At 50.3% G+C, this 27,682-nt stretch overlaps 1 protein-coding gene across 2 annotated transcripts in view; it reads left to right on the top strand.

Annotated features, from left to right (window-relative positions):
* The window catches only part of INPP5D (inositol polyphosphate-5-phosphatase D), a 53,776-nt gene that overhangs the window by 8,098 nt on the left and 17,996 nt on the right, over positions 1 to 27,682 (top strand). For both annotated transcript variants that reach the window (XM_026080142.1, XM_026080141.1), the window contains exons 3-9: positions 16,439 to 16,589; positions 18,680 to 18,851; positions 19,904 to 20,044; positions 25,043 to 25,130; positions 25,902 to 25,982; positions 26,172 to 26,243; positions 26,521 to 26,644. In XM_026080142.1, the coding sequence (XP_025935927.1) occupies positions 16,439 to 16,589; positions 18,680 to 18,851; positions 19,904 to 20,044; positions 25,043 to 25,130; positions 25,902 to 25,982; positions 26,172 to 26,243; positions 26,521 to 26,644 (829 nt within the window). The remainder of the gene's footprint in view (positions 1 to 16,438; positions 16,590 to 18,679; positions 18,852 to 19,903; positions 20,045 to 25,042; positions 25,131 to 25,901; positions 25,983 to 26,171; positions 26,244 to 26,520; positions 26,645 to 27,682) is intronic.

The following is a 27,682-nucleotide window of genomic DNA, read 5'->3' as shown; positions in this document are numbered from 1 at the left end:
TGCTTTCGAACAAGCAGAGAGCATGATCTCGTTCTCCTGCCGCTGAAAGCAAAGCAATTGGAGTGCAGTCCGGGGACTCAAACTGCTGTCGGTGTGCTCGGGCTCTGCCCACCACACACATCTCCTCCTCCTCCTCCTCACCTCCCGGCTCTTCGTAGAGATTTCTGCCACTGAGGCCACACTGTGATATTAGGACTCCAGGGGTTCTTTCTGAATGTAATCTTTTGAAATCCACTGGATTTCCTAAGGAAGGACGATCCACTAGAGGTACACCCCAACTATTTTATGAGGTTCTCTAGGGAGCCGTGGTCCGATTGCAAGGGATTTCTCTAGCAGCCACCTTGCAGGATGCAGAGGGACCGTAGGAGCACACCTTTGTACGTCGGGGTTGCCAGGAGTTATAGGCTGCGTATCAGGAGCAGGCTAAATAAAGTGTACTGTTAATTCACGCTTTGAAGACAGGGCAGCTCCCGTTTTGCTCCGCGCTGTTCCAGGTCTCTGGGAGGGGCGGAAGGGGGCTGGCTCCTTCCAGCAAGAGAGAGACACAGCGAGAGCTGTAATTGAGGCTTCGAGCAAAACAGCTGCACGTCGTTGGCTGCTCTTCTTGGTACCTTGCTCCAGCTGGGCCAGACATTTTTGGACGCCTGTCTGTTGACCTTTGGATAAAACAAAAACTACTTCATGTGTATTAGAAAATCAGATTTTGAAAAGAACACTTCTCCTGTGCAAGGCTGTAAAAGTGGTTGAATAGGAAGGGGTTTGACTGTTAAAAAAATCCACTAGAAAGGAAAGAGTCTACTCATCCAGTGGAGTTAGTACAGCTGTTAAATTAATAGAGCAACCAGTAGATGCTTCTCATTTCTGGCTTAAAAAAAAAAAAAAAAAAAAAAGACATAGGAGAGGCGCAGTACTAAATCCTGAGATTAGCCTACATTAGTTTCAAATTTGGGCCCTGATCTGACGCTTTTTTTGGCCTGCGCAGCGTTCCTTCCTGAAGCGAACAAAGTTGTCTTCCTGCCCAGATCAGGGCTGTTGTCTGTCAGACTTTTTTTGTGTGATGGCAGCAGGTTCAGAAAATGTGTAATATCACAGCTACACAGCACCCGTGACACCGAATGGCAGTTCTCCCTCTGCCGCTCTGTCGAGCTTTTTCACCTTCAAAGCTGTAAGCTGGTTTACATTTTCTGAGTATTGGGGGTAGGTTTCCTTTTCCTTTTCTAATGAGAGCCTGGCCTGGCGCTGGTGGAATATTTACTCACTTCATGCCATTTTTTGCATGGTTAAATTAACTAACTGTTTCAGCACAGGTGGCCAGGTGGTAGTAGGAGAGGTGAATATTTTTGCATTCAGACTGAAGAAAAAGTTATTTGCATACGTCCCTCCAGCATTTTGTGGCATGCCACATGGTCAGCCGCTGGGTTTCTGCATCCGCAGTAGCTGTGCAGTGGTCAGCATAGCCGGGCTGCAACCCTTCTTGCCTGCCGTATCTGGAATCAAACTGGGCAAATATGAGGTTCACCCCAAAACATACCAGTCCGTAGTTCTTACAGTCATAGACATCTTTTTTTAATACAAGTATCTCTTCTTTTCCCCTTCTCTTCTGAGACTGCTGAATTTTGTTCTTCCACTGCCGGAGACTTCAGAACATAGGCAAACAGATCCATGGCTTGGATGAATCAAACTCACATCCTGCTGATGAAAACGTATTTAAGGAAGGGGGGAGGAGTAACCAGAAGCACTTGAAACGCAGGGTCTGTTACAGCAAATAGAGAACTTTGTCCTTAGGTTGAGAAAAATTAGTCATCAAGATATCTCTGTTAGCCTGCAGTCTCTCGCTGTAATAAAACACTGTGGGCTGAGACAGGAGGAGAGCAAAAGCCGTACAGCAACGACACAGCCCAGGAGCAGGGCCACTGGGCTGGGGACCGGCTGCTCCTGGGTAAGGCTGGAAATCGGCTGCTCCCCTCTCAGCCTGGCTGCTACCTGCCTGTCTGCGGCAAGCCACAGCTGGGCTGCTTCCACTCTCTTCTCCGTAGAAACRAGTGTGATGTTCCCGTGCTCCAATGGGGAGGCGTAATTAGTGCAGACTTGGTGAAAGTTTGGGAACTGGATGAGCGTGACGGTGATTGCGCAAAGAGGGTTGGGGCAGCCAAGGAGTCCTTGGGAACCACAAGGTCAAATTAAGCACGTAACATGACCGTCTTTCTAAGCCAGGCATCTATGGCCAGTTCTTGCCACCCAGATTCACAGGAGGCGAAACGTCCCTGCACTGCCCCTTAAAGCGCCTCGGTTATACATCTGTCCGAGGCATTGATACGCTCCTCACCCTGCACAGGCTGAGTCTCTTGTGATGGTAGCGTCTCCTCAAGGACGGGAAGCGCTCTTGTTCCCGCTTTACAAACAGGGGAGCTGAGTCCCAGTGTATGAAGGAGGATTTGGTTACCAAAAATTATTTGAAATAGCTGTCCCAAGATAACATCTCATTAACTTTGCCAAGATYAGATAGGTGCGATATTTGGTGCCTTGGACATGGGTCTGCCAAGTCCCAGGCAAGTCTTAGCTTAGCTTTCAGCCCATCYTTCCTTTGGGGGGTCTTGCCTGACGGTTGTCAGGGATATCACCGTGTACTCCAAGCAATAGCACTCGCACTGGTATTTGTGTCTCCTAATCTTAGCTGCGTAGTGAAAACTGTCACATCTGGTCAAAGCTGAGTTGTACCTCGGTAGTCAGCAGTGAAGAAATAGGTTTCTGACCTGAGTGGGCTGAATTGCCCTTGGCAGGTCCTGTCTCTCTCCATTGACCAAGGAACCCGGAGAACCCTTTAGACTCGATGCCACCGTCTTGGCAGGCTGAAGTTAGAAAAGGAGATTCCCATCGCAGCTCACGCCTGTTCAGCGTGAGTGGGTGCTGCGGTCAAAAGCTGCTATTGAAAACTAAACCTGTGGTGCCGCCTTTGCCTAATGCTTTACCCTGTGTTGCCTTTGTATACTGTAATTTCAAAAGGTCACCGTGAAGAATATAACCTGCCTCCTGAGTGAGGAGAGAGCTAGGTCCGCTGAGGACTGGGATAAATTTGCAAAGWTCCCTATAAACAGCACCCACTGAGGATGCTTGAAAGGTGTCGAGAAGGGAGAAGATGCTGGAGCTGGCTGGTCAGGGAAAATGGACGGGTACAGGATAGTGYGGGGATTGCTCTTAACCTGTGGAGTTTGAGCTCGCTAGGTTCTGGTTCATCTCAAATAAGGGTTCACAACTAGTGTTATCTGATGGCTGTTCAGCAATCTAGCTGCTGTGCAATCAATCATTGCTCAGTGGCAGCTAGATCGCATCTCAGTTTATGCTCACAGTCTATCAGATAACACTGCACAGGTCGGGCTTGCAGGATCAAGCCCTTACTTGACTGAGGAGCGGGGGAGATATTCTGGTGGACGTATGGCAGCACTGCAAAAATGGGTCTGTCACCAAAGATGCCCGTGGTAAAGCCCCTGGAGAGAGCCAACCTGGTGGTTATGGGGGCAGCTCTGAACTGGTCGCTAAAGGTGAAGCCTCCCTGTGAACCTGGGGCAACGCAGGGCAGGCTTTGGGAGCTCGGTGTGCCGGACAGCTCGTGTGCTCTATCCGCCCTGCACACCCCTGCTTGTGTGGCACAGTCTGGCCTCTGGCTCTCTCCAAATTTTAGGAAGTTCTGCCCAGCCCCCCAGTGCTTCCCATGGCCATGCTCTGATGCTTTAGCTCAGTCATGCAGCATTTCCATTTTGGGATCCAGAAGCTGAACCAGGCGCAGGTATCCTCCACTTCAGAGCGCAGTGAAGACCACGAAGACCATGCTTTGCATGGTACATGCTCAAGTCTCCTCCTTTTTTTTCTTTATAAACTTTTTTTGCTTGGGGCCAAACTGCCCAGCTCCAGGGCTTGGCAATTTCCATGGGACACCCTGTTGTGAGAAGGAATCACAGAAAGCTGCCTTCTTCTCACGCCGCCTAAGAAACCRTATTATGGTATGGAAAACATTACTATTCTTAAAGTTACTGCCTTTTTCTCTCCGCTTCAGYTTCCTGCGCGGTCCCAGCTGCCTGACTCCATGATAGAAAGAYGCAGTTTGCATGCGTCTTCCTGCACTTTGCTCCACGGGTAAATGTGGGAGACGTTCATTTTGCAGCTCTAGGGCCAGATTGTCGTTTCTGTGAGCGCTGCTTGTGTTTGTGCTGAAACCCACCATTGCTGCAAGGGATTTTTTAGAATTATTTATATTTACCATTTGTTGCAAAGGGAGGGTCTGATCCTACTTACTCAGTGAAAATTATGGATGCCCTGGAAGTACTGCTTGGTATCAAGTGAACATCTAGCGCTTTTTTTTTTTTTTCTGGTGATGTTTTTTCKAGTCTGATACGAGGCTGTGTGCAACAGGAAACAACTGGTGCTGTGCGAGCAGTCAGAAAGCAGGCCAGCAGCCGTGACTCACTGTATCAACCGACACTGTAAGGTTACCAGTGTGCTTGCAGCACTGGCTCCCAGGAGGTACGAGAGCCAATAAATACCACGCATGGGGTTTCCTGCTGGAAGCCTCCCTCTGCAGCCCACCTCTAGGAGCACGTTCTGGGCAGAACAGCTGGATTTGTGCACTGGCAGCGTGGGGACTGGCTAACTACGTCGGAAGGACCAGACCCGCCGTGTGCGGGGTCGGGCAGGAGGCACCAGGCGAGGGTTGTCCCTGCCTCTGGGGGAAACGTGCTCTGGTTTCTGGTTTTGCGTCCCGCAGGGTGGAGCTCGGCGCAGGAGCCTCATCCGGCGCGGTATCCTGCCGCCGGCGTCGCCCGCGAGGGCGCGAGCGCAGGCGGGTGGCGGGCTCCCGGCGGCCCCGCGGCTGTCGCCGGCGTCGGGGCTGCGCGGCACGGCCAGCGCCACGTCCCTTGGGAGCCGCTCGCGGAGAGAGGCAGCGCTGTAGCCGTCTTGTCCTTCGATGCTCCGTTGCAATCCCGATGTGCTGTGCTTCGCCGGTGGGGCTGGGACGCGCCAGCCGGCGGCCGCCCACGGCGCGCCGACGTCCACGTCCCCGGGGGACTGTCGGGGCACGATCGGCACCCGTATTGCTGCGGGGAAGGGGAAGGGAAGGGAAGTTTTGCGCAAAGGACGGGGACACGGGGSGCTTGGAGGGAGCATTTCGGAGGGAGCAGAGAGGAGGGTCGCCAAGGGGGTGGAGGGAGCCAGGAGGAGCGGCCTCGTGTTCGGGCAAAACTGAGGGATGCCCACAAAATTCTGGAGCTGGGGAACCCTCTGCAGAAGCGTCGAGAGCTCGTGAGCGCGCAGAGTYGCAGCACACCGTGGGAATGAGGGATTTTGTGGTCCGGACAACAGTAAATTTGAAGACAATTTTAATGCTAGGAACGGAATTGATTTCAGAACAATGTCTTGAAACGTGGTTAGGGAAACGCATTTCTAGCGCTCTCAAATATATAATCAAATCACGTTAAGCTTTCTTTTATTCCTGTAGATAGCAGCTCTTCCAATTTCAAGTTTTTTCAATATGTTTTAATGGTGTTTTAAATCAATTTGTAAAGCTCTCAACACTCTTTACGTGCAGGGCTGAAATTAATTTGCAGTCAGGGCTGAGCAGACTCTGTGAACTTTATGTTTCTGTAATCTATCCAAATCTGTTTATACAAGGAAAATGTTCTTTCCGCTGTCGCATCTGAGGTAGGAATAAACATAATACATTTCACAGGTTTTAAAAAACTGAAAGAAGCAGCATTTAATGATAGAACACTAGGCGCTTCCTGAAACATGCACATTCCTGCCACTGAATCTCTCCGTATACAAAATTCCTCGTACAAACAATCCATATCCAGCTTTTGTCTAGTTTCAACCCTTCCAGAATGCTTCTAGTTTCCTGAAAATATCAAAAAAGGTTCGGAGAAGATGGTGTAATTCAGGTTAAAGATATTTTTTTGTGAGCATCAAGAAGTGAAGTCAGGTATTTGAAAGCTAACGCATACCATGACGTGCAATCCTTTTCCATTTTATCTGGATATGTTTTCAGATAAAATTTAGCTTCATTTAATGCCAAAAATTGTCATCGATTTTTGTTACAGTTTGCCCACCAATAAATGTGCTATGTCACCAACTACACACACAGGAGCAGATTGTTCTAATTTTAAAACTGTACCTTAAAAAAAAACCCTTAACAGATTTTTGAAAGTAATATAAATAATCTGTTACTTGAAGGCCTTCATCACGCTTAAACAAGGGAAAACTGCAAACGGGCAGTCCTCACTGAACACATGAAAAAGCACCTTAGCTGCAGACCGTGTTCAGACCCAGCAGATGCAGGGCTGCGAGACGGCCATCCGCGTGGCGATCACGGGGGGGAGCAGCAGGGGCGCGCTGGGGAGCGCTGCTGCGCCCCAGCCCCGCCGAGGCTTCCGTCCCAAAGCGAGTGGTCCTTCTAAAGGAAGGGGACGGTAACCTCTGCTGGTGGGCTGGGGTTCATAAGAGGGGGGTTCGGTTTGGTTTGGGGTGTTTTGGAGGGGTGTTTTTTTTTTGGTTTGTTTTTTATAGATTTTTCATATCAGGAATATGTGTCGCCCGTATCGTGGGACACACCTTGACATCCCCAGGACTAACAGAATGTAAAATTTCCTGTAATTCTAAAACTCGCCTGGCAGAGGAGGAAAAGTAATTGCAAACTTATGCAGCTTGCGTTATTGACAGAAAACATTCTCATTTTTCATTGATTTGACGGATCTTAGCTTTAACGTTATCGGGCTCATAGTTACAGGTTAAAGCGTTTGATTGTTTTATCCTGTTTATATTTTCAAAGAAATCTGCTGAAGTTTCATAACAGGCTTTCACGTCCTCGGGGAGGCAGCAGATTAGTCCCCTTCCAGCTGGGTGGTAATTTGAAACGTTTCGTTGCTTCTGTGTTTTGAGGCATGATGGGTCGCAGAGCAAAATACTCATTTTCAGGCAAGTCTGGGATTGCTTTCTCAGTGCGAGAGACGCTAATATATTGCTGGTGATATATGAGGCTTTTGTCCTTCCCCAACAGATCAGGTAAGATAGGGACGAGCCGTGGAAAAAAAGTTGCTATGGAATTGGCTCCRTATAATGGCAGTGGGTAATAACGTGGCGCAACGCTGTTGCTGTAGCTGTTCTGTGGCGTTTTGCAGTTTCCCCCGGCCTTTTTCTTTAAAGAAAAAAATACTTTGCGTTCTGTTCTGAGGAGCTGTGCTGGAGCTGTTGTTGCCGAAGAGGTGATGCCCTCTCGCTTTTGCAGTCGTATCTGGGCTTGCTGGTGAACTGTGCCGTCGCGGGGTCTCTCCCCGCCGGGCGGAGGCAGCTCACGCGGCTCACGGGTGGCACTTTTAGACTCCACTTGGGTCCTGATCGCTCGATCTGCTCTGCAGCCGTAGAGAACTGGGCCCACAGACCCCACGTGTGCTGCAGCTTGCTACCGCTGTTTAACCCTTGAAAGATATGAAGATGTAATCGCCTTTAAATAGCAGCATGTTCTTGGTCCTTGTTTCAGGTAAACTGCTCTCCGACCTACCCTTTGGTTACCGAGCTTATTTCTGTTTAAAGAAACGTAGAGTCCTTTAGTTTTCAGGCTGCTGCACGAATGCAAAGTGCGCAGGGCCTGACTTCAAGGCACAGAGTGGTTTGGGGAAATGAAAGAGCCGTCAGGAAAGGCAGCGCGAAGGCAGGCATTGCAAAGTCCCTCGGAGAGCATGACGGGCCGGCACAGCTTTCAGCTGCTCCCACGTCTTTGCCCCGCTGCCCAGTTTCTTCGGTCTTCAAGCATTTGTCTCAATGTGTAAGATCCGAGACAGTTTTCCGTCTCAATTTTTCTCTGAAGATCTCAGTTCACTCCTAGTTGCATCCAAGGGCGTTAAAGCTCTCCTTTTGCAATCTTTCAAAAGACAGCAGCAGCCAGCAAAGCTGAGCAAACCCTACGGGCAAAGGATCGCGCAGTGCTCTGCAGGCTGGCGTTGTCCTGTGTTAGCAGGCTGCTGAGCCTGAGCTAAAATTTCCAGGCAACTCTGCATTAGCCCTCACGCTCTGAAACGTGACGGGGACGTAGTGACCTGTGTTGCTGAGAAGTCCTCCTCCCTATTCAGTGCTTTTTGTGATCAAACACGCCAGAGCCCGCATGCAGCAAGGCCCGGCTGTTCGCAGAGGCGCTAGGGAGCTTTTCCAGAGGTTTGTCTTCATTGCACGCCACATCCTTGCACATGCAAAACCAGAAACCCGGGGCTGCGTCCTATTTTAGCAGGCAACGTTTCAGACTTAAAGCCACATCCACTATTTCTGTTTCAGAGGGTGCAGTTCAGGGGAGAACACAAAAGCAGAGGGTTTGAAGGATTTATTTTGTTCGTTTTCAGCTTTGTGCTTAGTTTTGTTAAATGCCAGTGTTTTTTCTGGATTCTACAGCTGTTCCATTAGCCCTTACAGCTCAGTGTGGCTCTGCAAAGGTTTAATCAGTTAAGGAAGGCTTCGTCTTACTCATGCAATAAATGAATGAAATAAGGGATGGTCCCTTGAAATAAAGTACAAGTGGTCACCCAGAGTGTAGTAAAAATAGAAAACGGTTGCTGAAGCTTGCAGATTAAGAAATTTTGCAGCCCAAAGGCAGGAAATCGTAACACCAAGGTGCTCACCCTTATCTGTGCATTACTGTATGGTGTTTAACTACACAGTCCCAGAGAGTCGTGCAGTGTGTCTGAACATGGTGAATGCAGCTGCTTTACGTGCACGATCTGCCCAAATTGCTTCCTTCAGTAGTATATATTCAGCAAATATGACTTTGTTAATGTTGTATTTTCTCTCTTCTGCTGGATATTTTACATAATTGCTTTGTGCATATATGGGATCCATTCAGCACAGAAGATGGGTAGGGAAAACAGGGAGCCGATTATGGATCCTCCACTTTCTGCCTGCACAGGTTAGAGGACACCCCCAGAAATGTAGCGTGGGAGCGTTACATGTGCTCTCTTTGCCTTGCTGGCCCTTGAGGACCCACATGTTCAAGTTTCTCTCAGTAGCCACTAGAGCTAGATACTTTCTGAAGAAATGAAAATGGAAATTTTCATTTGACTCCAAGAGCTGAAGCTTTAAAGTGGAAAACCAAAAAGCACAGTACTTGGGATAAAATTACAGAAGTTGCCAGAAGTAGTGCGCTCCAAAACTTTTGCTTAAATTCTACCCACACGCTACAGAAGTGCTAAAAAAAATTGCATCAGTTCCCCATGGCTTTGCAGTCCTTGCTCATTCATCACCAACTCATCTGACTTGCAGCCTGCAGCTAAATTTAACACCAGTCCCTCCTGCTCTGCCATGGAACCACACTGCTGGTTGCTCGCTGTTGCTGTAAATCCTATTTATTATAAGACAGAACTGCTGAGAGGGTTGGTTGTTCAGTAGGTTTCTGTTGGTGCTATGAGTTGGATCATAATATGTGGTGTGGTTAAAACATTTTGATGGCTGGAGTTTGAATGCTTTATTTAGCGTGGAGGACTACCTCAAGTAAATGGTGTCGGCACTTTCTGTAAATACTTGGTGTTCTTCCTCGCTTGTATCTAACAGTATTAGTTATGTGTTTAGCAGTTAGCACACTTTTGTGGGACTTGCACAGTGCTGGAGTAGACTGGGGTCCTTAAATAGGATCTGAGCACATTATGTTTGGGACTTTTGTCTATATTTTGTGGGGGAGAACACCAGCTCGGAAGACTTCTATAGGTCCTTCACCTTCCGGATCTCCTAATAGTTGCTTTTCTTTAAGATGCAGAATTTTTACAGGGAACTTAAGATAATAATTTGGAAGCCAGCCGTACCCTACTGAAACTCCTATAAATGTAACTTCTCTTCAGCAGACTATTTTAATTTGCAAGTGTCCCAGTTCTGCCATGGGAGCACTTCCTACCCGTGAACACGGCCAACCTCCCGGCTGGCGGAACGAAGCCGGGGTGGGATCAGGCAGCGGAAAAGTCTGCGGGGACAGAAGGGGCAGATCTGGCAGTCAGGATCTTTTCAAGATTAACTCAAATTGGGTTCCCGTTCTGTATCTAGAAAGTGTTGAGCATTTGAAATTAAATAATTGGGTCAAGAAATACTTCAGGTTTTAATCTAGATTTACGCTGTATCAGGCAATTTGGAGGTGAACTCAGGGTTTGCCCTCCTGCCCTGTTAGCAACGAAGGCAAAAATGCTTGTTTGTACCCGGTCGACCTGTTTCCAGCTATCAGTGATAGGATTCGTATTTCGTGCACATATTTCAAGCAAGCAAGTAGGGTGCTGAACTTGAACAAATATTCTGTGCACAGCAGTATGAAAAAGAGCAAAAATTCTTTAGCTTTCCCATTTTTTATACGAATAATAAAGAAGGAATTGTGATGCAGTGCCAGTCATTCATGTACAGTGTCTCTTAAGTCAGTATTGTGCTTAAAGAAAGAGAGCTTGTGGCAGAGGCAATATGCAACCACGTCCCTCAGTTACTTTTTAGGAACAGAGGGAGTTTTATAGGCTTGACAACATGGTAATTTTCTTCATTTTTTTCACCCTTCTTTTAACTTAGTTTTTTGTTTGCGATGTCTGATTCTTACCCAGGAACACAAGCTAGAAGTAATGCATACTTAGTTGTTACTAAATTGCAGTTTCTTGCTGCCTTCTATCAATAATCGCCTCTTTCAGAACCTCTTTCCCCAGCGTCTCCGATCTCCATGATTTTCACCCAGTGTCTTAAATGTAAAGGGCCGCGGTAGCAGAAGTGATGTGAATAAGCGAACCGGCGCATCAGGGCAAACCGTATGCGCAGAAAGAGACAAGAGCAGCCTCCGCCGCCTCCCGGCTCCCGAGGGACGGCGACCGTTCGCTTTCGGTTCTCTCTGACTCACAACGGCGCTCTGAACCGTGCCTTTCTCCCCAAAACGCRGGCGGTTTTTTTGCGGATGGGGAGGCACTGCTCCAGCTGCCCGCAGATGCCTCCCGTCGCCTCTCCCGTCGCGCCGGGTCCCGCTGCCGCCGGGCGCCCCTCGCTCGCAGGGACCCACCGCCCAGCCCCAGCGGCTCCGGCTTCCCACCGCTTCCCGAAGTCGGGGCGGGCACGGGATGCCCGTGCTGGCCGGCCACCCCGCTGCGCCCCTGCCTTCGCGCCCCCCGCTCAGCCCCGCGTTCTTCCTGGCGCTCGGAGCAGCCTACGTTTCTGGGCGGCTCCTATTTTGGGAAGCGGCTGTTTCTCCCAGCTGTGATTCCTGTCTGCGGTGCCGTTCCTGCGAAACGCTCCCGAAATTGCAGAGCACAGGACTGGGTCTAAAAATAAGACATGTTTTCGAACAAAACAAAACTGAAACCCAACCAGGTTGCTTGAAAATGCTTTGCAAATCATTGAGCAGCAATTTCTGGGCTATTAGGCTCAGCTCTTTAGCGAGATAGAAAAGCTTGCCTAAATGAGAGCTGAAAGGAGATTTAAAAATGCCACCTAGATTCCCTCGCTAACAGACCGTCCTCAAGACAAGTTTGTTCCAAACCGGGAAACCTGAGAAGATTTTTTCAAATCTAAAAGTAAAAAAGTTCCTGCCAGTATTTTGCACCAAATTAGAAGTGCCCTGATTTTCAGCCTCCGTGTACATCAGTGGTATTGCAAGACTTTTTTAACTTTGCAAACCCGTTGACTGTTGCTGAAATGCCGAAATATGGATTTCAATACCTGTTTTAAGGCACTGTGGTTCGAAAAGATTGGCCTTAAGCAATATAACCAGATGACCAGTTTCCTAGTTCCTCCTTGCGCCTTGGCTCAGGAAAGGAAAACACTTCCTCTTCCTTCTGAGGGCCCCAGACTTCCTGTGCCATCTATTTATACAGCCGCTGTGATGAACCCCAAGTTAACCGCTTCCCTGCCTGCCTTAGCTTGGGCTTTGCAGCTTTGTAATCCGTTTTCACCCTAYGTCTCTACAGCCCGCCTGCGAGCTTCCCTGAAGGTGTGTTCAGAGCTGCTCCTCAGCAAACCCCTCTCCGGAGTATCTTTGCCGAGGGTTTTGGTGGCCGGATGCAATTGCTTGGGACCGACGAAGGAGAAGAGACTTGGGCTGGCGTGGCATTTTGCCTGGTAGCGTTTGCACGCCAGGTATGAAGGAAGAGCAGATGATCGGCCGTATTAAAACCTGTCGAAAAGTTTAGGTAGACAGATTTGGAAAGTGGATCGCAAGATTTAGCCAAAGACCAGTGACTGAAGACTTTAGTAATAGCGGTTTTCCCAGAACGGGGAACCCAGAAGCCCGTTTGGTGTGAGCACAGGAACAGGCTATAGCTAAAGGTTTTTAACTGTTGTGCAGTGAATTTAGAGAAGATGGAAGGGGAATCAGGGCCTGGGAGGGCCTGCAGGACTGAGGGCAGTTTCTGGAGGATGGGAGACACCGGGACACGCTGTGGGAAAGCAGCTTCCCAGCCTAAAAGGCTGGAGTCAGAAAGCAGGTGGAAAACATAGATGGAAGGTGTGAGAGCCCACGAAGGGGCCGGGCTGACGGTGAAAAGCAAGGTCTTGCTCGGCTTTACCAGCCTTCTTCAAGGACGTAGCAGGGTCGAGAGGCAGAGGAAGCAGGCAGAACCGATGAGGGCGTCCTGCAGTCACGGAGCGACGCAGCCGCGAGACGTCTGGCGAGGTCTCCGAGCCCGGCGTCCGCCTCGCGCGTGGGCAGAGGCAGGATCAGGAGCTCGCGGGCCGGCCGCGGCGGCCGCCGCGCGTGGACAGCCCGGGGCAGYGGCTCGGCAGCCTCCGCGCAGCCTGCTCCAGGCCCTCGCTGCCTTTGGGTTTGGCAAGTTGTCCTGAGATCTAATCTAAATCCCCAGCGCCGCAAAGCAAGCCAGCCACGTCTGCCGCCCTGGCGGGACTCGCAGCGCGGCTGATTGCCATCTCCTCTGTAAGAGGATTTAGGAATCATGGGGCTGCCACGTGTCCTCTCCGGGCTGTCCCTTTGCTAGACTGTTCCTGTCCTTCTCTTTCACGCCCTCCTTGCAGATCACGTTTTCCAACTCTTCTGCCGCCCTTGGCATCTTTCTGCGGACTCCGATATTTTTGCACCATCCTTAAAAACTGGTGCCCCAGCCTGGACACGGAGGTCCAGATAAGGCCTCCCAGCACCAAGTACGGGGGCAGTTTCCTCCTGGGTCTCATATGACGCTCGCGTTAACAGGTCCTAGAAAGACGGAGGCTCTTTCTGCTGCAGTTTCTCACTGTCAGATCGCCCTGCGGTCTCCGATCCACCCTCATCTCAGCTTCCTTCGCGCAGTGCTGCCGTTTTACGGCTTGTTCCCTGCTCTGCGTTCGTTCCTTCGCTTTTTCCTCCCCACGTGCTACGGCCGGCAGCAGCAAGGTGCCGAGGTCCGGCCGCGGCGCCCGCCACGCCGCCAGGCTCCGGTGTCCCGTGCGCCGGGCGGGCGCCTTCCCGGGGATGTGGCGCGCTGCCCTGGAGGCGACACTCGCCGTCCACCTTTCGTTAAAACAATCCGCGCCGCGATTAAAGCGCGATCTCTCCGGCGATAACCCGCAGGAAATAGTCGCTGGGTGGATGGAGGCGGCGGGGGCGGCGGGAAGCGGAGCGGAGCCCGTGCTCCCGCTCCCGCTCACAGCGCCCCGGGCGTCCTTCGCGCCGCAGCGGCGCAGCCCTTCCCGCGGGCTTCCTCCCTCGCCGAGGTCCTTGCACACTGTCGCTACAACGCCCAAGAAAACGAGGGGGGACGGTCCGGTGACCTCTGCGTTCAGGCTCCCRCGCGGCTTTGGCGGCGTCACCGGTAGCGCCTGGCGTTCGGACGCGTGCTGCAGCTGGCTCCTCCGTGCCGGGGCCTCGGAGCCGGGCCGCGGGCTTCGGTCCCCTGCTGCAACGCAGCGCAAGGAGGTAGAGGAAGGAGGCCTGTTGCAAAACATTTCTCCTTCTGGTTGCCGCAGAGACCGGGACGGTTTCAGAGGCTGAACTATCCCTGGCAGCAAAAAGTGCTAGTTCAGCCTCTCCTCCGCTTACGCCAAGGCTGCGTTCGGCCTGGAAAGGGCCGCGCGGGGCGATCTGTTTTCCCTCGGGCTCTCTGAGAGCAGGAGCTCGGGGAGGAACAAGGCTGGGAGACGGTGCTGGCGCAGGAGGGCTGCTGTGCCGGAGCGGGAACTGCCCAACCTGAGATTTCGGAGCAGAGAAACTGCGGGGAGGGAGAAGCAACTGGCCGAACTCTTCCAGCTCTGCCCCAGCGCAACGCCGTGGCTTGGGATCCTTTCTTGTGACGGACTAGATCCCGCGCCTTAACAGCTGGCACCAAAGAGCAGAAGTGTCCGGGAGGGCTAGGCAGCATTTGCATTCGTTGGTGTAAATTAGAAGCTGTTCGTCACGGCAGCAGAAATGCAGCGTGATCCGGAGAGCAGGATCTGGCCTGTGCTTGTTACGTTCCTTGATGTTTTAACCAGCAATTTGTTTCAACACCTCTGGCCTCGCATAAATATAATCCCGTGTTTGCCCAAGCACTGCCTTAATGCTGAATGCGACATTTTCCACTGTGCCAGAATAATAAACCTTGATAAATGCAGGAACACCTGGGAGACTGAAAAGCAGGCTGTGCAGGCGAGCTCTCGGAAACGTCGTGCGCTTTTGGCAGAGAAATGTTTCTTGCTGTGCCTTTAAAGACATGTAGGTGTACTTAAAAAGAAAAGGTATTCTGATGGCAAGTCGCTGAAGACTTCAAACGTGGTTCAGTATTCAAAGTATCGTCCTAATTTTTGGCCTGTGGTTTTATTTTCTAAGAAAAATTTAAAAGAGCTCTTGTTGACGCTGGGACATTTACCTATATTCTGCTCGCTATGGCTTATGCCAGCGTTACTCCTGTTTAATCTCGTTTCTACCACATTTGCTTTTTAAACAAAAGAAGTTCACAGATGATAAGAGATCAGTCAAATACAAACAGCAGGTAAATAAGCTTGTTCAAATTTGCATTAAAATTTCATGTATGTTAATTTTTACAGCCAATCATTGCAATCCAAAAAGAAGAGAAACTATCCTGCCTGCCCTTAGTCAGAGGCAGAACGTCCAAAGTCTGGCTGTGTAACAAGTTATTTCAAATTGCAGGCAAAGTTTTAATAACTAAACGGTAAACGTCTCCTGTGTAAAATCTAGCTTTGTGCATATAAAATAGCTCACATCGAGCCTGCTAATAGTGTGAGCTGCTGGTCTTTTTGAGCACCCGCTGTTGCTATATCCCTAGATATAAATAGTTCCTAGTACTTCTCTTTTAAGCCAGTAAAAAACTGTCTTGTGGGCCTGGAAGACATCTAATCTGCACAGTTCTTCCCTGCTCCTTGAGGACATTTTGCTGCATGTGTAGACGGGGCCTTCCTGGGATGGTTTCTCTGGGAAAACCCATCATCAAGAAAGCGTGCGCCCTGCCAGGAAGAGCACACCCTGTGAACGGTGGTCAGAGCTGCTTGTGCGTGTTGCCATTGCCTTGGGTTTGGATAATGCGGTTTCGGAGGTGATGCACAGCTCTTTCCTTTCTGGTCGGGAGGACTATCAGGCTGTGCAGAGCCATGACAAATCATTTCTCTGCCCTTGGTAGGGCCCCTGGTAGAAGCCAACTGCAGAGGTGGCAGCTTGGTGGTCACCTGCTTGGTGAATCTGGCAGATTTGCCATTCATGGCGGCTTCAGATGTGCAGATAAAATCTTTCTATAGCTTTGCCTCTGAAGCCTCAAAAACCTTATTCCTGCATTTGCTATCTGCAAGTATCTATTTCCTGATATTAGTGGCCAGGGCTGTGCCAGAAACAGGTTTAGTTGTAGTCAAAATTCAGCTGGCAAGCTCAGCGTCATGACTGGTGCCTTCACAGTCTTAGTTGGGTCCTGGGCCTCAGCTTCCTGAATCTTCACCTGGATATTTTTTGTGACAGTGACAGTGCCTTGCTAGCTTGTTTCATTTGAACCTGGTTCTGAGCCTTTGAATCCTGGAAGGGACTCTAAAATCTAGATTTAGCCATGTTTATCTTGCAATTCCACAGAAAAATTCTTCCGTGATACCACAAAATATAACATAGTCCAGGGTTTTTGCACTCAGTGAAAGAGGCAATGCAAAAAATAATCCTGGAGAATTCTTTGTTTTGAAGGACTTTGCTTTGAAGCCAAACACACTGAATCAAACAGGAGAGCTCTTCCATTTGGCTTCGCTGAATCTTTGAGGTTGCCGTTTTTGCTGACGCCGGCTGGAACGTGCCTGCGTATCTGTTTCTGTTTGTACTGCAGGAGCTGCTCTGCACAGCGCCTGTGGTCAGATGGGCAGCAAGAGCTGGGCTGGCTTTCTCTGGACAGTGAGAGCGGGTTTTTCTCTCTCTCCGACTTTGTTTTTCCTCCTGTGAGGAGCAACAATTCTGTGGTAGGAGAGATCCCAGGCCACAACCACCTCTGTGTTTTGTGGGTTGTTTCAGGCATCAGAGGGTGTTCCCGTGAAGTATTTCGAGAACTTGGAGGAACTGATAGACTTTTACAAGCAGGAGAACATGGGCCTGGTGTGGCACCTCAAATATCCAGTGCAGCGGGAAGAGGAGGAGGCAGCAGATGAACCAGAAGAGGATGCTGGTAAGAAACCTGCAAAATGACTTGGCGATTGGGATGCTTGACGCTTACTCTGGACTGCAAGCGGGGGGATTTGAGCATATTGTGCAACAAAATGGAGCAGGGCACAGAGAGATGTGAGCAGGCAAGACCTTGAGCCAGTAGGTCCCCATGGCCCCAGGGCAGTACCGCATCTGGGGCGCCAGACTGGCTCACCTGAGGCAAAATGTTGGGGCTCTCTGTGAGTACGTCATCTCAGGTAAAGGGCTGGCTAATCTTCATCTGGACCCAAGCTAGTGTGTGTCCAGCCATCTCACATGCCTCTGCACCCCTCTCCCTGCGCTTGCACCTGTGGGGTCCCRGTGGGCAGAGGGAGCATGGTCTGCCTGTCTCAGTGGTGCAGATGCTCCCTTGGAGACTCAAACATGGGTGTCTGCAGCACCATGTGCCTGCAGCCACGGTGAGTCTTGGGCTATCTGAAACTCAGGCCCCCTCATCTGCTCCGACACAGAGGAGGTTTCTAACAGCGGTAACCAGACTGTGCCTACGGAGGTGGGCAGAGGATGAAGACGTGTGATTGGCGTTATCCCAACTATTTTACATGAAATGTCGCGGGGGGGTCTTGACGCTGAGTGGTCTTGGATCATTCCTTGGATTTTTCCTGGATCATCCCTTGGATTTGTCATTGCTCTCCTAAATCCCAGGGAAGAGTCATGCCCACAGAGCCATCCTTTCTGATGTCTGTCCGGAAATGTTGAGCATTACAATAAAACTTGTCTGAAGGACATAGTCCCTGTGACAGACAGACAGGCATCTGCACTAAAGCAGATGTTCCTGTGTATTTTTGCACAATCCAATGGATCTCTAATGGGAGCTGGAAGATTTTCATATGAAATTCTCACAAAGAAACAGAACAAAATTTTGCAAAGCTGCTCAGGAAAGATGTTCCTGGTTTTTGGCCAGCTGCACCAAATCTCCTGCTCTCACGGAGGAGGAGGGGAGTACAGCAAAAATAATAAGCAAAGAGGCGAGGAGCAGGGAATGAAGTTCTAGCCAAGATAAAGAGCCTTTAGGTGGAGAAATGTTAGCTCTTGGGCTGGGCCATTCACATACAGAATTGAATTTTGTAAGGCACTTTGGCACCATCCTCCTGGAGCCGTGTAGGGCCTATAGGTGTCTGGGTGGCTTGCGCGTGGAATTGCTGAGGCGCCAGGAGCTGAGCACCCAATAAACCGCAGACGCGCCGCCCAGCTGTGCCATTGCTCACGGCTGCGGTGGCTCTGTGAGTCACAGCTTTTGCCCAGGAGAAATGGACCAGGATTATGCTCTTCTTTTTTCTAATGAAAATTCCACCTTTAAAAAACAGCCAGACAAAACCGCACAACTCAACCAGCCACATATGACAGGCGTAAGAAAGTGCTGGAGCAGCAGGCGTGGAAGGAAAGGCAACCGTGGTTGGGTTAGGTGGAGACGACCCCACGTCTCTCCCAGGGCAGGAGGGGTAGCAGGCTGAAAAGCATAACAGCAGGGCTCGGAAAGGGCAGGGAGCACTTTGAGCTCCCTGCTTGATGCCCACAGGACGAAGCAGGAGACTCAACCCTGTTGTGCTGGATTATAGAGTATTTTTTCTCCATCCATATTTGCTTACTTTAGCTGTCCACTTCTTTCCATTAGCAGCTTCTTGTGCTCTTTCCATCATGCCCCTCCATCCATTCTGCCCCAGCAGCGGATCTCAGTGATAACGATAATGATATGGATGAGGTACAGCCATGTTTCCAAAGCATTATATTCAAAGTAACTAATTAACCTTCATAGCTGCTCTGCAGATGGAGCGATTGAAGTTACTTGGATGAGGCCAGGCTGCAAGCCGGGGGCACGTGCTGATTGCACGTGAGCTCCAAGCCCGGCAGCTCAGCCCGCTGGTCTCACACCACCGACTTCCCGGAGGACAGGGGTGGGCCAGTATCCCGCCCTGATCTTCCCAGCTGCGAAATGGGAGGCCCCTCAGAAGGGGGGGCTGCCTGTGGCTGCCGCTGCCCTGCCCGGGCGTGAAGGGGAAACGTGGTCCCATCGCCGTGCTGGGATGACTGCGCCTTTCCCTTCCTCCCTGCCAGACCTGGTTCCCGTGCCGCCTAGCCTGCCTCCCCGCAACATCCCCGTGGCATTGCCGAGCAGCGACGCGAAGGAGGTGCCTCCTCTCCCTGAAACCTCCAGGGTGGCAGACGTTAACAAACTGTTCCTTCCTGAGACACTACTCCAGCGACTGCAGTGTCAGGACACAAGCAGGTGAGACTGGCCGTCACGGGGCGGCCGGATCCCCCTTCAGGCCAGCTCTGCGCTTTCCTGGGCTCTCTGGTCGGGGGCGGCCGAGCACCTATTTGATTGCAGCCCAGCTCCTCCCTCATTTGTATCACCGCACGGAGAACAGAATCAGACCTACAGTGCGTTGGCTAATCCTTACGGAGGGCTAGAAAAAAGACTTTCTTGAAGTGTAAAACCAGTGATTGAGTTTCTGCACTGAGGTGTAGTTTTCTAATGTAAGCCGTGGTAATATCTGAGAGAACCTGGCCTGCTGGCTGTGTACCTAAACCACAGATTGTATCAGGAGGGTAAAGTGGTGTGTGGATTTCCAGGTGCACATACTGATTTACTCCAGCCGCAGGCCTCACTCATACTGTCCCACGTATGAGCTGCGTGGACGCCCACTGAAGCCTTAGAGAAATCTGCATAACATTTCGTGACCAGATCTGCAAAGCTAAAAAACTCGGAAGGGCTGGCCGTGGGCAGAGCGCGGGCGGCCGAGAGAGCGAGCAGTGGCAGCACCGGTCCTGTCGCGGTGGCCCGCTAGCAGCTGGCAGACTGGGAGAAATGCGGTTGCGGTGAGCTGCCTGCGCCATTTCATCTGCTGAGCGCCCAAGTGGGACTTTCTGCATTTGTCAGGCCAAGGGACAGCCCACGACAGCGAGCTTTCATCTCCCTCGAGCCCCCAAGCTGCTGACTCCTAGCTGCCTCCCAGCAGCCCGGCTTTTCCTGCCAAGGCTAACGGTCCCGCCGCGGCCCTGGCGAGGCCGGGCACTGCGAGACCTCCCCTGGAGTGACAGCTCAGCAGCCCAGGAGGAGAGGATTTAGGGGCAGGGAGACGGAGGAGAAGGTGTCAGCGCTGTGGTGGGGGAGCCACAGGCCAATTCTGAGAACTGCATATTTACACTGAAAACCAAGGCAAACTGCCCCCCGTCTGTCCGGGCTGGCTGTGGAGGTTTCAGAAAAAATAACAAAGCTGGCTGATATTTGGGAACGCAGAGAGGAATTGGTTTCTGACCTGTCTATCTCTTCCACAGTGTCTCTGACGAGCATCTTAAACTCATCCAGGATTACCTGCGAGTTCATATCACCAGTGATTTTGAGATGGTGCAGACTGGCTCAACCAACCTTCCACAGCTGAAGAAACTACTTACACATCTTTGCAAAGGGCTCTTCAGGTAACCAGAGCTGATTTTCAGAGATGCCAGTATAATGCTATAACACTGCAGTCCAATGTAGGTGCCACGTGCAGGCGTTCAGAGCCTGCATTTTTGGCATAGTAAATCTGCTTACCCTCAAAAAAAGGTATATTTGGATCTCATGACCTGTGATTCTGGTCCAAAGATGTGAAATCCATGTAAAAGACACAGCTCTGACAGTGAAGTTTCCCTGTAGGTGGTTTCAGTTGATAGAGTATTTTTTATGCTTTGTTTAGAAAGAAACAAAGCAAAAAATGCACTAACCGATTAACTGCATAATTTGGTAATGCATAGATGACACCCACAGAATCGTCAAGCACAAGTCGTTTATGGAAACAAGCACATATTGGTGTATAGCTGTGTTTTAAACACTGATTCTCCTTCCCACTGAAGCACTGTGAACCTGGAGCGATTTCACTGTTGTCAGTAGAGGAGTCCAGCTCAAATAATAAGACAAACCAGCCTAGGGTCTACAATTTTTACGTTTCCTATCTGTAGCCCTTCCTGGCCCCAAACAGGAAAACTCCAGTAGGGAACTAAAACCTTGCTGAGTTCCCCGTATTTTCTGTGGTGGAAAAATGTGATTTCCCCCCTTGCTACTTTTAAGCAAACAAGGTTAGCCCACACTTTTGCAAAGATCTGAGGGAAAGCACTCTATGGCAGAGGGCCCATACTTCCACAGTTGTTTCCATGGCTTGCAATATCCTTCTCTCCAGGATATTTAGAAGTGAAGCTGGTAGTGCTACTGGCATGGTCTTGCACCCCTAGAGCTCACCGAGGCAGAAGAAAAGCAAGAGGTGGATGCTGCTGATTTGCTTAGCATTAACCCACACATGGGAGGCAGGGAGCGAGCGAGGTCCTCAGCTGCTTGAGACCGCAATCGCTCCCCTGGGCCTGTGGTCACTATACATTTTACCAGGCAAAGGGCTAGGCGCATGTGGCCCTGCTCTTCCTCCCTTCTGCCAGCCGCCAGCCTCCTCCAGATGAGCCCCTGGCAGGACTAAGAACCAGGTGTGCAAAGAACTGCCCTTCTTCTTCTGCGCCCTGCCAGAGGGTTTTGTTTCTCTACGCCCCCGGTGGGGGAGACCCAGGTGTCTAGCTAAGAATAAGCCTCAGTAATGGAAACCAAGATCTAATGAAATCACAAGTGAGAGTTTTGTGTTACTAAAATATCTCCGGTACTTCTGTTCTCATGACGGCTGGCTTTTTCCATTTCCCACTTATTATTCTACTTCACCTTATCGGGGTTTGTTACCCTGTTCCTCATAAATGTATGTAGGACAGTATGAAGGAAGGAGAGGCTACAGGTACATAATCCTCCCAAACACCAAGGCACCTTTTACATTTCTGGGTTTCCTGGAGGATTTTTGGTGACTGGGCACTGCCAGCACAGAACAGAGCTGGGCCACTTCTTCTGCAAGTCTGCTGAGCACAGGGGCACGGCAGCACCGCAGACCCGGGAAAGGACAAGCTGCCTGCCCAGCGCCCTTCCAGTGGCCGCATGTAGTTATGGAAATGTTTGTCCTTATGCGGTTCTGTCTTATTTCAGCTAGATGAAGCTGCCTTCTCGATTTTTTGGTGACGGTCCAACAACTGCAGGCTCTTTCTTCTTTCTCTGGTTTCGGTCTCAGTCAGGTTTCTCTGGTGAAGCTCTCCCTTGCCCTTTGGATTGTCCCATGAATCAGCACTGTCCAGCCAAACTACTCATTTGGCTTGTACTGGTTAATAGTGAGAGGCTTTGGCATTTAACTGTTTTCTGCAGTCTCCTGAGTCTCTGGGATTGTCTGCACTTTTAGCTCACTTCCCTTATCAGACTGCTGAACTCAAATTTAGTCAGTGGCATGACCTAAATTTGGTTTTTATTTACCTCAGCTTTCTTCAGGCTGTGCAGAGATTCCAGCTGAATGTACAGGTAGTTCATTGGTTGCTTCTCCATGGCTGTGTCCTGTTCTTCTTAACAACGTTCAATTTCTTTATTTTCACAATATTTGGGAATAGGTAGAAAACCAACACAAATTGTTAACTGGCACAGTTGGAGCCCTTTCACTGGCATCTAAGCTCCTTCAAGCTGTCATTGCTGTGGGTTCAGAGTGCGCACGTGGACACTCGCCGTGGCTGAGCTGGCCCTGGCTCTTCGTGAGCCGTGCAGATTTGTGTGAGTCGCAGTCTTTGTGCAGCGCTGTATTCTGGCTTCTTCCAGCCTCCCAGAGCCCAGCAGCGCCTTCTTTCAGGGTTACTCTCACACCCAAAGGATGCTGCCGTCACTGTGAAAGCTGGGCATCCCTGCGCCCTTTGGCTGACTCAGCTCTGTTTCGGTATCAGGCTGGGGGTAAGCAGGGACTGCCAGCGTTGGCAGGGTAGAGAGGACACGTACTGGAGCTGTTCCTTTGCTGCAGTGCTTCACAGAGTCACACAGTGGTTGGGGTTGGCAGACACCTCTGGAGACCATCTGGTCCAACCCCGGGCTCAAGCAGGGTTACCTAGAGCAGGCTGCCCAGGACCGTGTCCAGTTGGGTTTTGAACATCTCCAAGGATGGAGCCTCTACAGCCTCCGTGGACAACCTGTTCCACTATGCAACCGTTAGGAGAGAAGAAAATAGCTTAAAGCACACCATGAGGGTGGGAGAAGAGTTGGACCAGTTGTCTGCGAACAGTGTGTCCCTTCTGCAGTGCATGCATTATTCACGGGCAGGTGCAGGCCTCATTTTGGACTGAGGAGCTCGAGCACAGCCGGGTCGCAGCAGACGGGGAGCGCAACCTGCCGTGATCTCGTCCCCTCACCCCCTTCCTCACCACTGATCTGTGATTAATTCAGCAAGGGCCAAACCCCAGATTACACAGATGGAAAGCTGCTTTTAACTGCGCTGGAAGCTGCCACCACCTTCGAGGGCCAGCTGCGGTCGGCAAGTGTGGCCAAAGGGGTGAGAGCAGCCACGTCACATCTTCCTGTGGGAGCCCAGGGGACAGGACAACCACTGCCGGCAGAGGCTAGTCACTTTGACAGCTCATGCACTAAAAATGAAACAAAGCAGAGACTTGCAAGGCTGATGGGTGCTTCTGTGAAGCATTCGCTGCTAAAAAAAGTTGGCATACAAGATTTCCCCTAGTCAGGGGAATCCTCTAGGGGCTGTGAAGCTGACTCATGGGGAGCTTGGTGCCAGTGCACCCAGAGTGGGGACAACCCACGTGAGTGGACTTTGCTCAGGGTTTCCTACCAGCTTTAGGTGAAACCTATTCAGCGACCTATTCAGCCTGCTGCTCTCCGAAGCTGTCATTTGGTCATTGATCACTGCTCTGCATGCTCTTGTTTGTTCTCCCCGTCTGGATAATTTCCACACGGAGCTTTTAAAGCAGCTTTTCCAAGCACTTCTGATACCCACGCTTGTGCAATCCTATGTGGACACAGAGGTTTCTGACGCTTCGATGAAGGCCACTACATATATTTCCTTCATACTATCAAGAGAAGAAAACAAAAGGAGTTAAAAATGCAATTAAAACCACTTTGTGGTTTTGTTGAGTTTGAACGCCTGCAGATGCTCTTCCTCCAGACAGACATGCATGTTACAGATTGCACTGTACAGTAAATAGAGGGCAGTTTTCCCATGAGAAATCTTTTCTGAACTGGTTCAGGCAGCTGCTGCTCTGTGTTTTTGAGAGATGGGCTATATGTCCTGTAGTCTGTGTCACAGAAAATATCCCATCATTCTTGTCAAACTGAATTTCACCTAATGCTCCTGCAACTGCCTTGCAACCTCCTGGGGCCTGACTCCACGGCCATAGAAATCAACGGGAGTCTTGGGTCTGGGGCCACAGCCATTTGCAGCAACATTTGCCCTAGTTGATCCAAAGCCGAACTGTGGCGTAACAGGACTAAGTTCAGCAGATCCGGATTCCTACCTGTGTCTTGTACTTGTATGTGCCCTGTGGTGAGTCTCTTAGAGTGAAATTTCAAACGTGAGTGCTTAATTTAGGCAATTAATCACCCGTGGTTCAGCGTCTAGACAAATATCTAATCTTCAGACTATTAGACATACTTTCACTTTGGAGCAATTTCCCCAAGAAACAGGGAGTAAAATCCGGTCCATTCAGACGGAGGAAAGTGAGGGAAATCATTAATAGCCACTGTTGACGAGGCACAATGCAAGCATCCTAGCGCGGCTCCCCACCATCACCTTCCTTTTGACCTGCGCTCCCTGGCTGCTCTTTCCGTGATAAGTCTTGTCATTAGCAGAGTGCTGCTTCTGTGCCAAATTCATACAACAGCATTTTGACAAATGAGCATCCTGTGGAATCTAATTTGGAAATGTTAAAGGAATCTCATTGTAACCTGCAAGAGGTTCCAGTTCAAGAGATTAAAGGCTGGCTCTTCCGCCCCCTCGCTGCGCCCAGCACCTCTCTGTCATGTGAGTCGAAAAGTCTAGAAATTAATTTCCTCTTAGCCCAGTGTCCCCAGCATCCTGCGGCAGCCTCAGCAGCTGCAAGGACTGAGCTAAACGAAGGCGCTCCAACCGCTGGGGCATTCATAGGCACCAAACTTTGCCGGCCTTTGAGGCTTTTGAGTATGCTTTGATCTATGAGTTGGCATAGTTGGCTTGATGCTGAGTGTTCTCTGGTTCGGCCCAGACTGGGACATCTTTCCAGGGAGATTTAAGAAGTTACCATCTCCAAAGCAAAACCAGAAGTAGGTCTATGCCTCAGCAAGGCAAAGCCAGGGGCCTAACTCAAAGCTGCCTTCACCGGCAGTACAGCTAAGGCACTCTGCACTGAGTCAGCTGAGAAACGCTCTCACCTCCCGTTCCACCAGCTGAGAGGGTGGTAAGCATTAGGGGACAAGAGCACAGCACATGGTGAGAGCAGGCCCCGGTGGGGTTGCACGCCTGCGGTCACTGCTGCGCTGCTTTGTCCAAAGAGGCCACGTGCCAACCTACCCACAGACCTGACCACAGCCTTAGACCTCTGCCGTGTCTCTGTTCCCAGTGAAGCCTCTCGGACTCTCCCATCTCTGGAGTCCATCCAGAAGGTGTTTGAACAGCAGCTGCACCCTGGGATCCATCAGCGCTCACAAGTAAGTCAGCCGGAAGGTGGGAAAGGGGAACAAAGAGGAACACGAGTGGCTGTCCGCACAGGAAAGGGCAGCGGGGAGGCTCTGCTCTCTTCTTGTTGCACAGCTGGGACTGGTGGAGTTTAGGTGATCAGTCACCGCTTTTGTTCTTTTTAGCCTCTTTCTGGCTTCAGTGCAGAGGGCACACAGTGAGTTGCATCTCCACAGTTTCAGTTACCCCATAGTCCTCTCTGCCTGCTTCTCCTTCCCGCCCCAGAAGGAAGATGCAGCAACCTGCCCTAGGGCTTTTGTCCCCCCGTCTTCTTTCAGCCTGTGGGCTGGAACTGCACATTTGTCTTTCCATAAGCTTCAGGCCAGGATGTTTCCCTGCTAAAACCTTCCTTCCCTCAGCCCACCTGAGTCCCGTGACCTACCTCTTCCTGCCAGTAGCCCCGCAAACCAGCAGCCCAGGACTTCTGTGTCTTGAACCCTGGACCTGTGCATGCAAACCCATCTTCTAAGCAGCAAGCTAACTCCTTTGCATGTCTAGCTGCTTCTAACCGATGGACAAGGTTTGCATATTTGCCCTTCCACCCACCCGTATTTCTGCATGTTCAGCCAGACCCTGTGCTCTTGTGCCGCCCATTTCAGATCGGAGTGGCAGAGGCACCGTTGCTGCTCCTTGCTGGGTGTGAGGGGTGGGCATGGGGCAAGACTGCGGCGCTTCCGGGCCGGGCTCTGCGGGTTTGGTAATTATGCATCTCTCTCTCTTTGTTTCTATGTCGTGGATATCAGATGCTTGGTGAAGCTAGTCCAGTCAATATTGTACTGAAACTCAATCAGCTGATTTCTTTGCTGTCCTCCATTGAAGAAAAGGTAGTGTTTTATAGCTATTTTATATTACTTTGTCGTCTTCCTTTGCCTCTAGTTACGCTCATCGTATGCCTCTTGTTCATCATCAGCGCAGTTCTCTGCCACAATAAGTCTTCTTTGCTCTGCCTTTATTACTCTCAAGGTAGTGTGGAATCACCAAATACAAATCGGTACGCGTGAATTCTTTTACAGGTGAAAACACTGTTGATTGAAGGTCCTGATTCAACACACCGGCGCTCCCTCATCCCCCCTGTCACCTTTGAGGTAAATATTACTCATTTAACAAAGCTTATCACAATGCGGAAGGACAGTAAACGCAAATATACCTCAGTATCTCACTTGCTGGGAACTCTGCTATGCTGTCACAGAGATAACACAGCTATTCCTGGGTGTTGTTTAGCACCGTGCAAACGTTCAAGAGATGTCTAGTGGGATTGGCAATGACAATATGTGTCCACGAATTCAGTCAAGTGTTGCTTTTCATAATACATGTGACTGAAGTGTAGAAGCTGGCTTATGAAAATTCTCTGTTTTCCGATAGGTGAAAGCAGACTCCTTAGGAATTTTCTCAAAAATACATCTCAAAGTTGATGTGGAAATGGGAAAACTGATTATCAAGAGAGCTAAGGATGGTCCAGAAGACAAGTTTTATACTCACAAGAAAAGTAAGATGCTTAAGGTCACAAATGCTGAACGAGACCCTTAGTCCCGCGGACGATGGGGAGGGGTTCCCTCTGGCCCCGGGGGCGCGAGGTTTGGCACAGAGTGCGTCTGCCAGACCCCAGGTGTTGTGGGAGCCTCCGGTCAGTCTTGACTGCCTGCCCCAAAGCAGTCTGCAGAAAGCAGGGAATCGATACTGGGGTAAATGCGAGGAAAGGAGCAGGTCTTGATAGATTTCCCTCAGAGCTGGTTGCAATAAACTCCTTTTCTACTGAAGTGCAGTGTCACAGGAAAGAAACATTTTGCAGGAACATGTTAACGTCAGTGACGGCTTTTGACGGTAAGAAGCCAGATACTCAGTTTCAGTAAAATTCTTCAGTGAAATTCCCCTTGATTTTTGTTTTTACATATGAGCCAATAACTGTACTGATGAGCAATGCTAGCTGTGATCTGTGAAGGCCCAGTTCAAACAGTTTCCCTTTGTCTCTATGATGTGCCTGGACAGGCAGCTCTCCGAAGATTTCTCCGGAGTATTTTTTTTTCCTATTCCAACTTTTCTATGAACCCCACTGCCAAGCACATTAGGATTTAGTAGAGTGCAAACTATGCCCTATGCCTCTCTCCGYACTAGGAAAATGACCTATTGCTGGCAGTGACTGAAAAAAATAGCTTTCATCGGTGGCTTCCTCCAGCTGGTTTTCATAATTGCTTAGCTGCTATTTCAGACAGGGAGGAATCACCTTTACCGTCAAATGAGGTTCTACTTGCTCTTTCACAGACGGCGAAGGAATATACGTAGGCTGGCTCAGGACACAGAGAGGAGAGATTGCCTGTAGGAAGTCAAGGCTTCACTTCAGACTGCAGGGCTTGATATGGACAAAAGCTCCAGGCAGAAGGAGTTTTGGGGGCCTTCTGCATTTCAGAGTCCAAATGTATTCCTACGGGGAACAGGACTAAGCAACACTAAAATGTAGCTAGGCAGGGCAAAGGGAGCCTCTGATGTAGAAGACTGTACAAGTCCTGCACCTGAGCGCAGCGTCCTG

The sequence above is a fragment of the Apteryx rowi genome, unplaced genomic scaffold (genome assembly GCF_003343035.1).
Source record: "Apteryx rowi isolate R43461 unplaced genomic scaffold, aptRow1 scaffold_51, whole genome shotgun sequence".
Classification (NCBI taxonomy): domain Eukaryota; kingdom Metazoa; phylum Chordata; class Aves; order Apterygiformes; family Apterygidae; genus Apteryx; species Apteryx rowi.
This window is presented reverse-complemented; position numbering and strand designations above follow the sequence as displayed.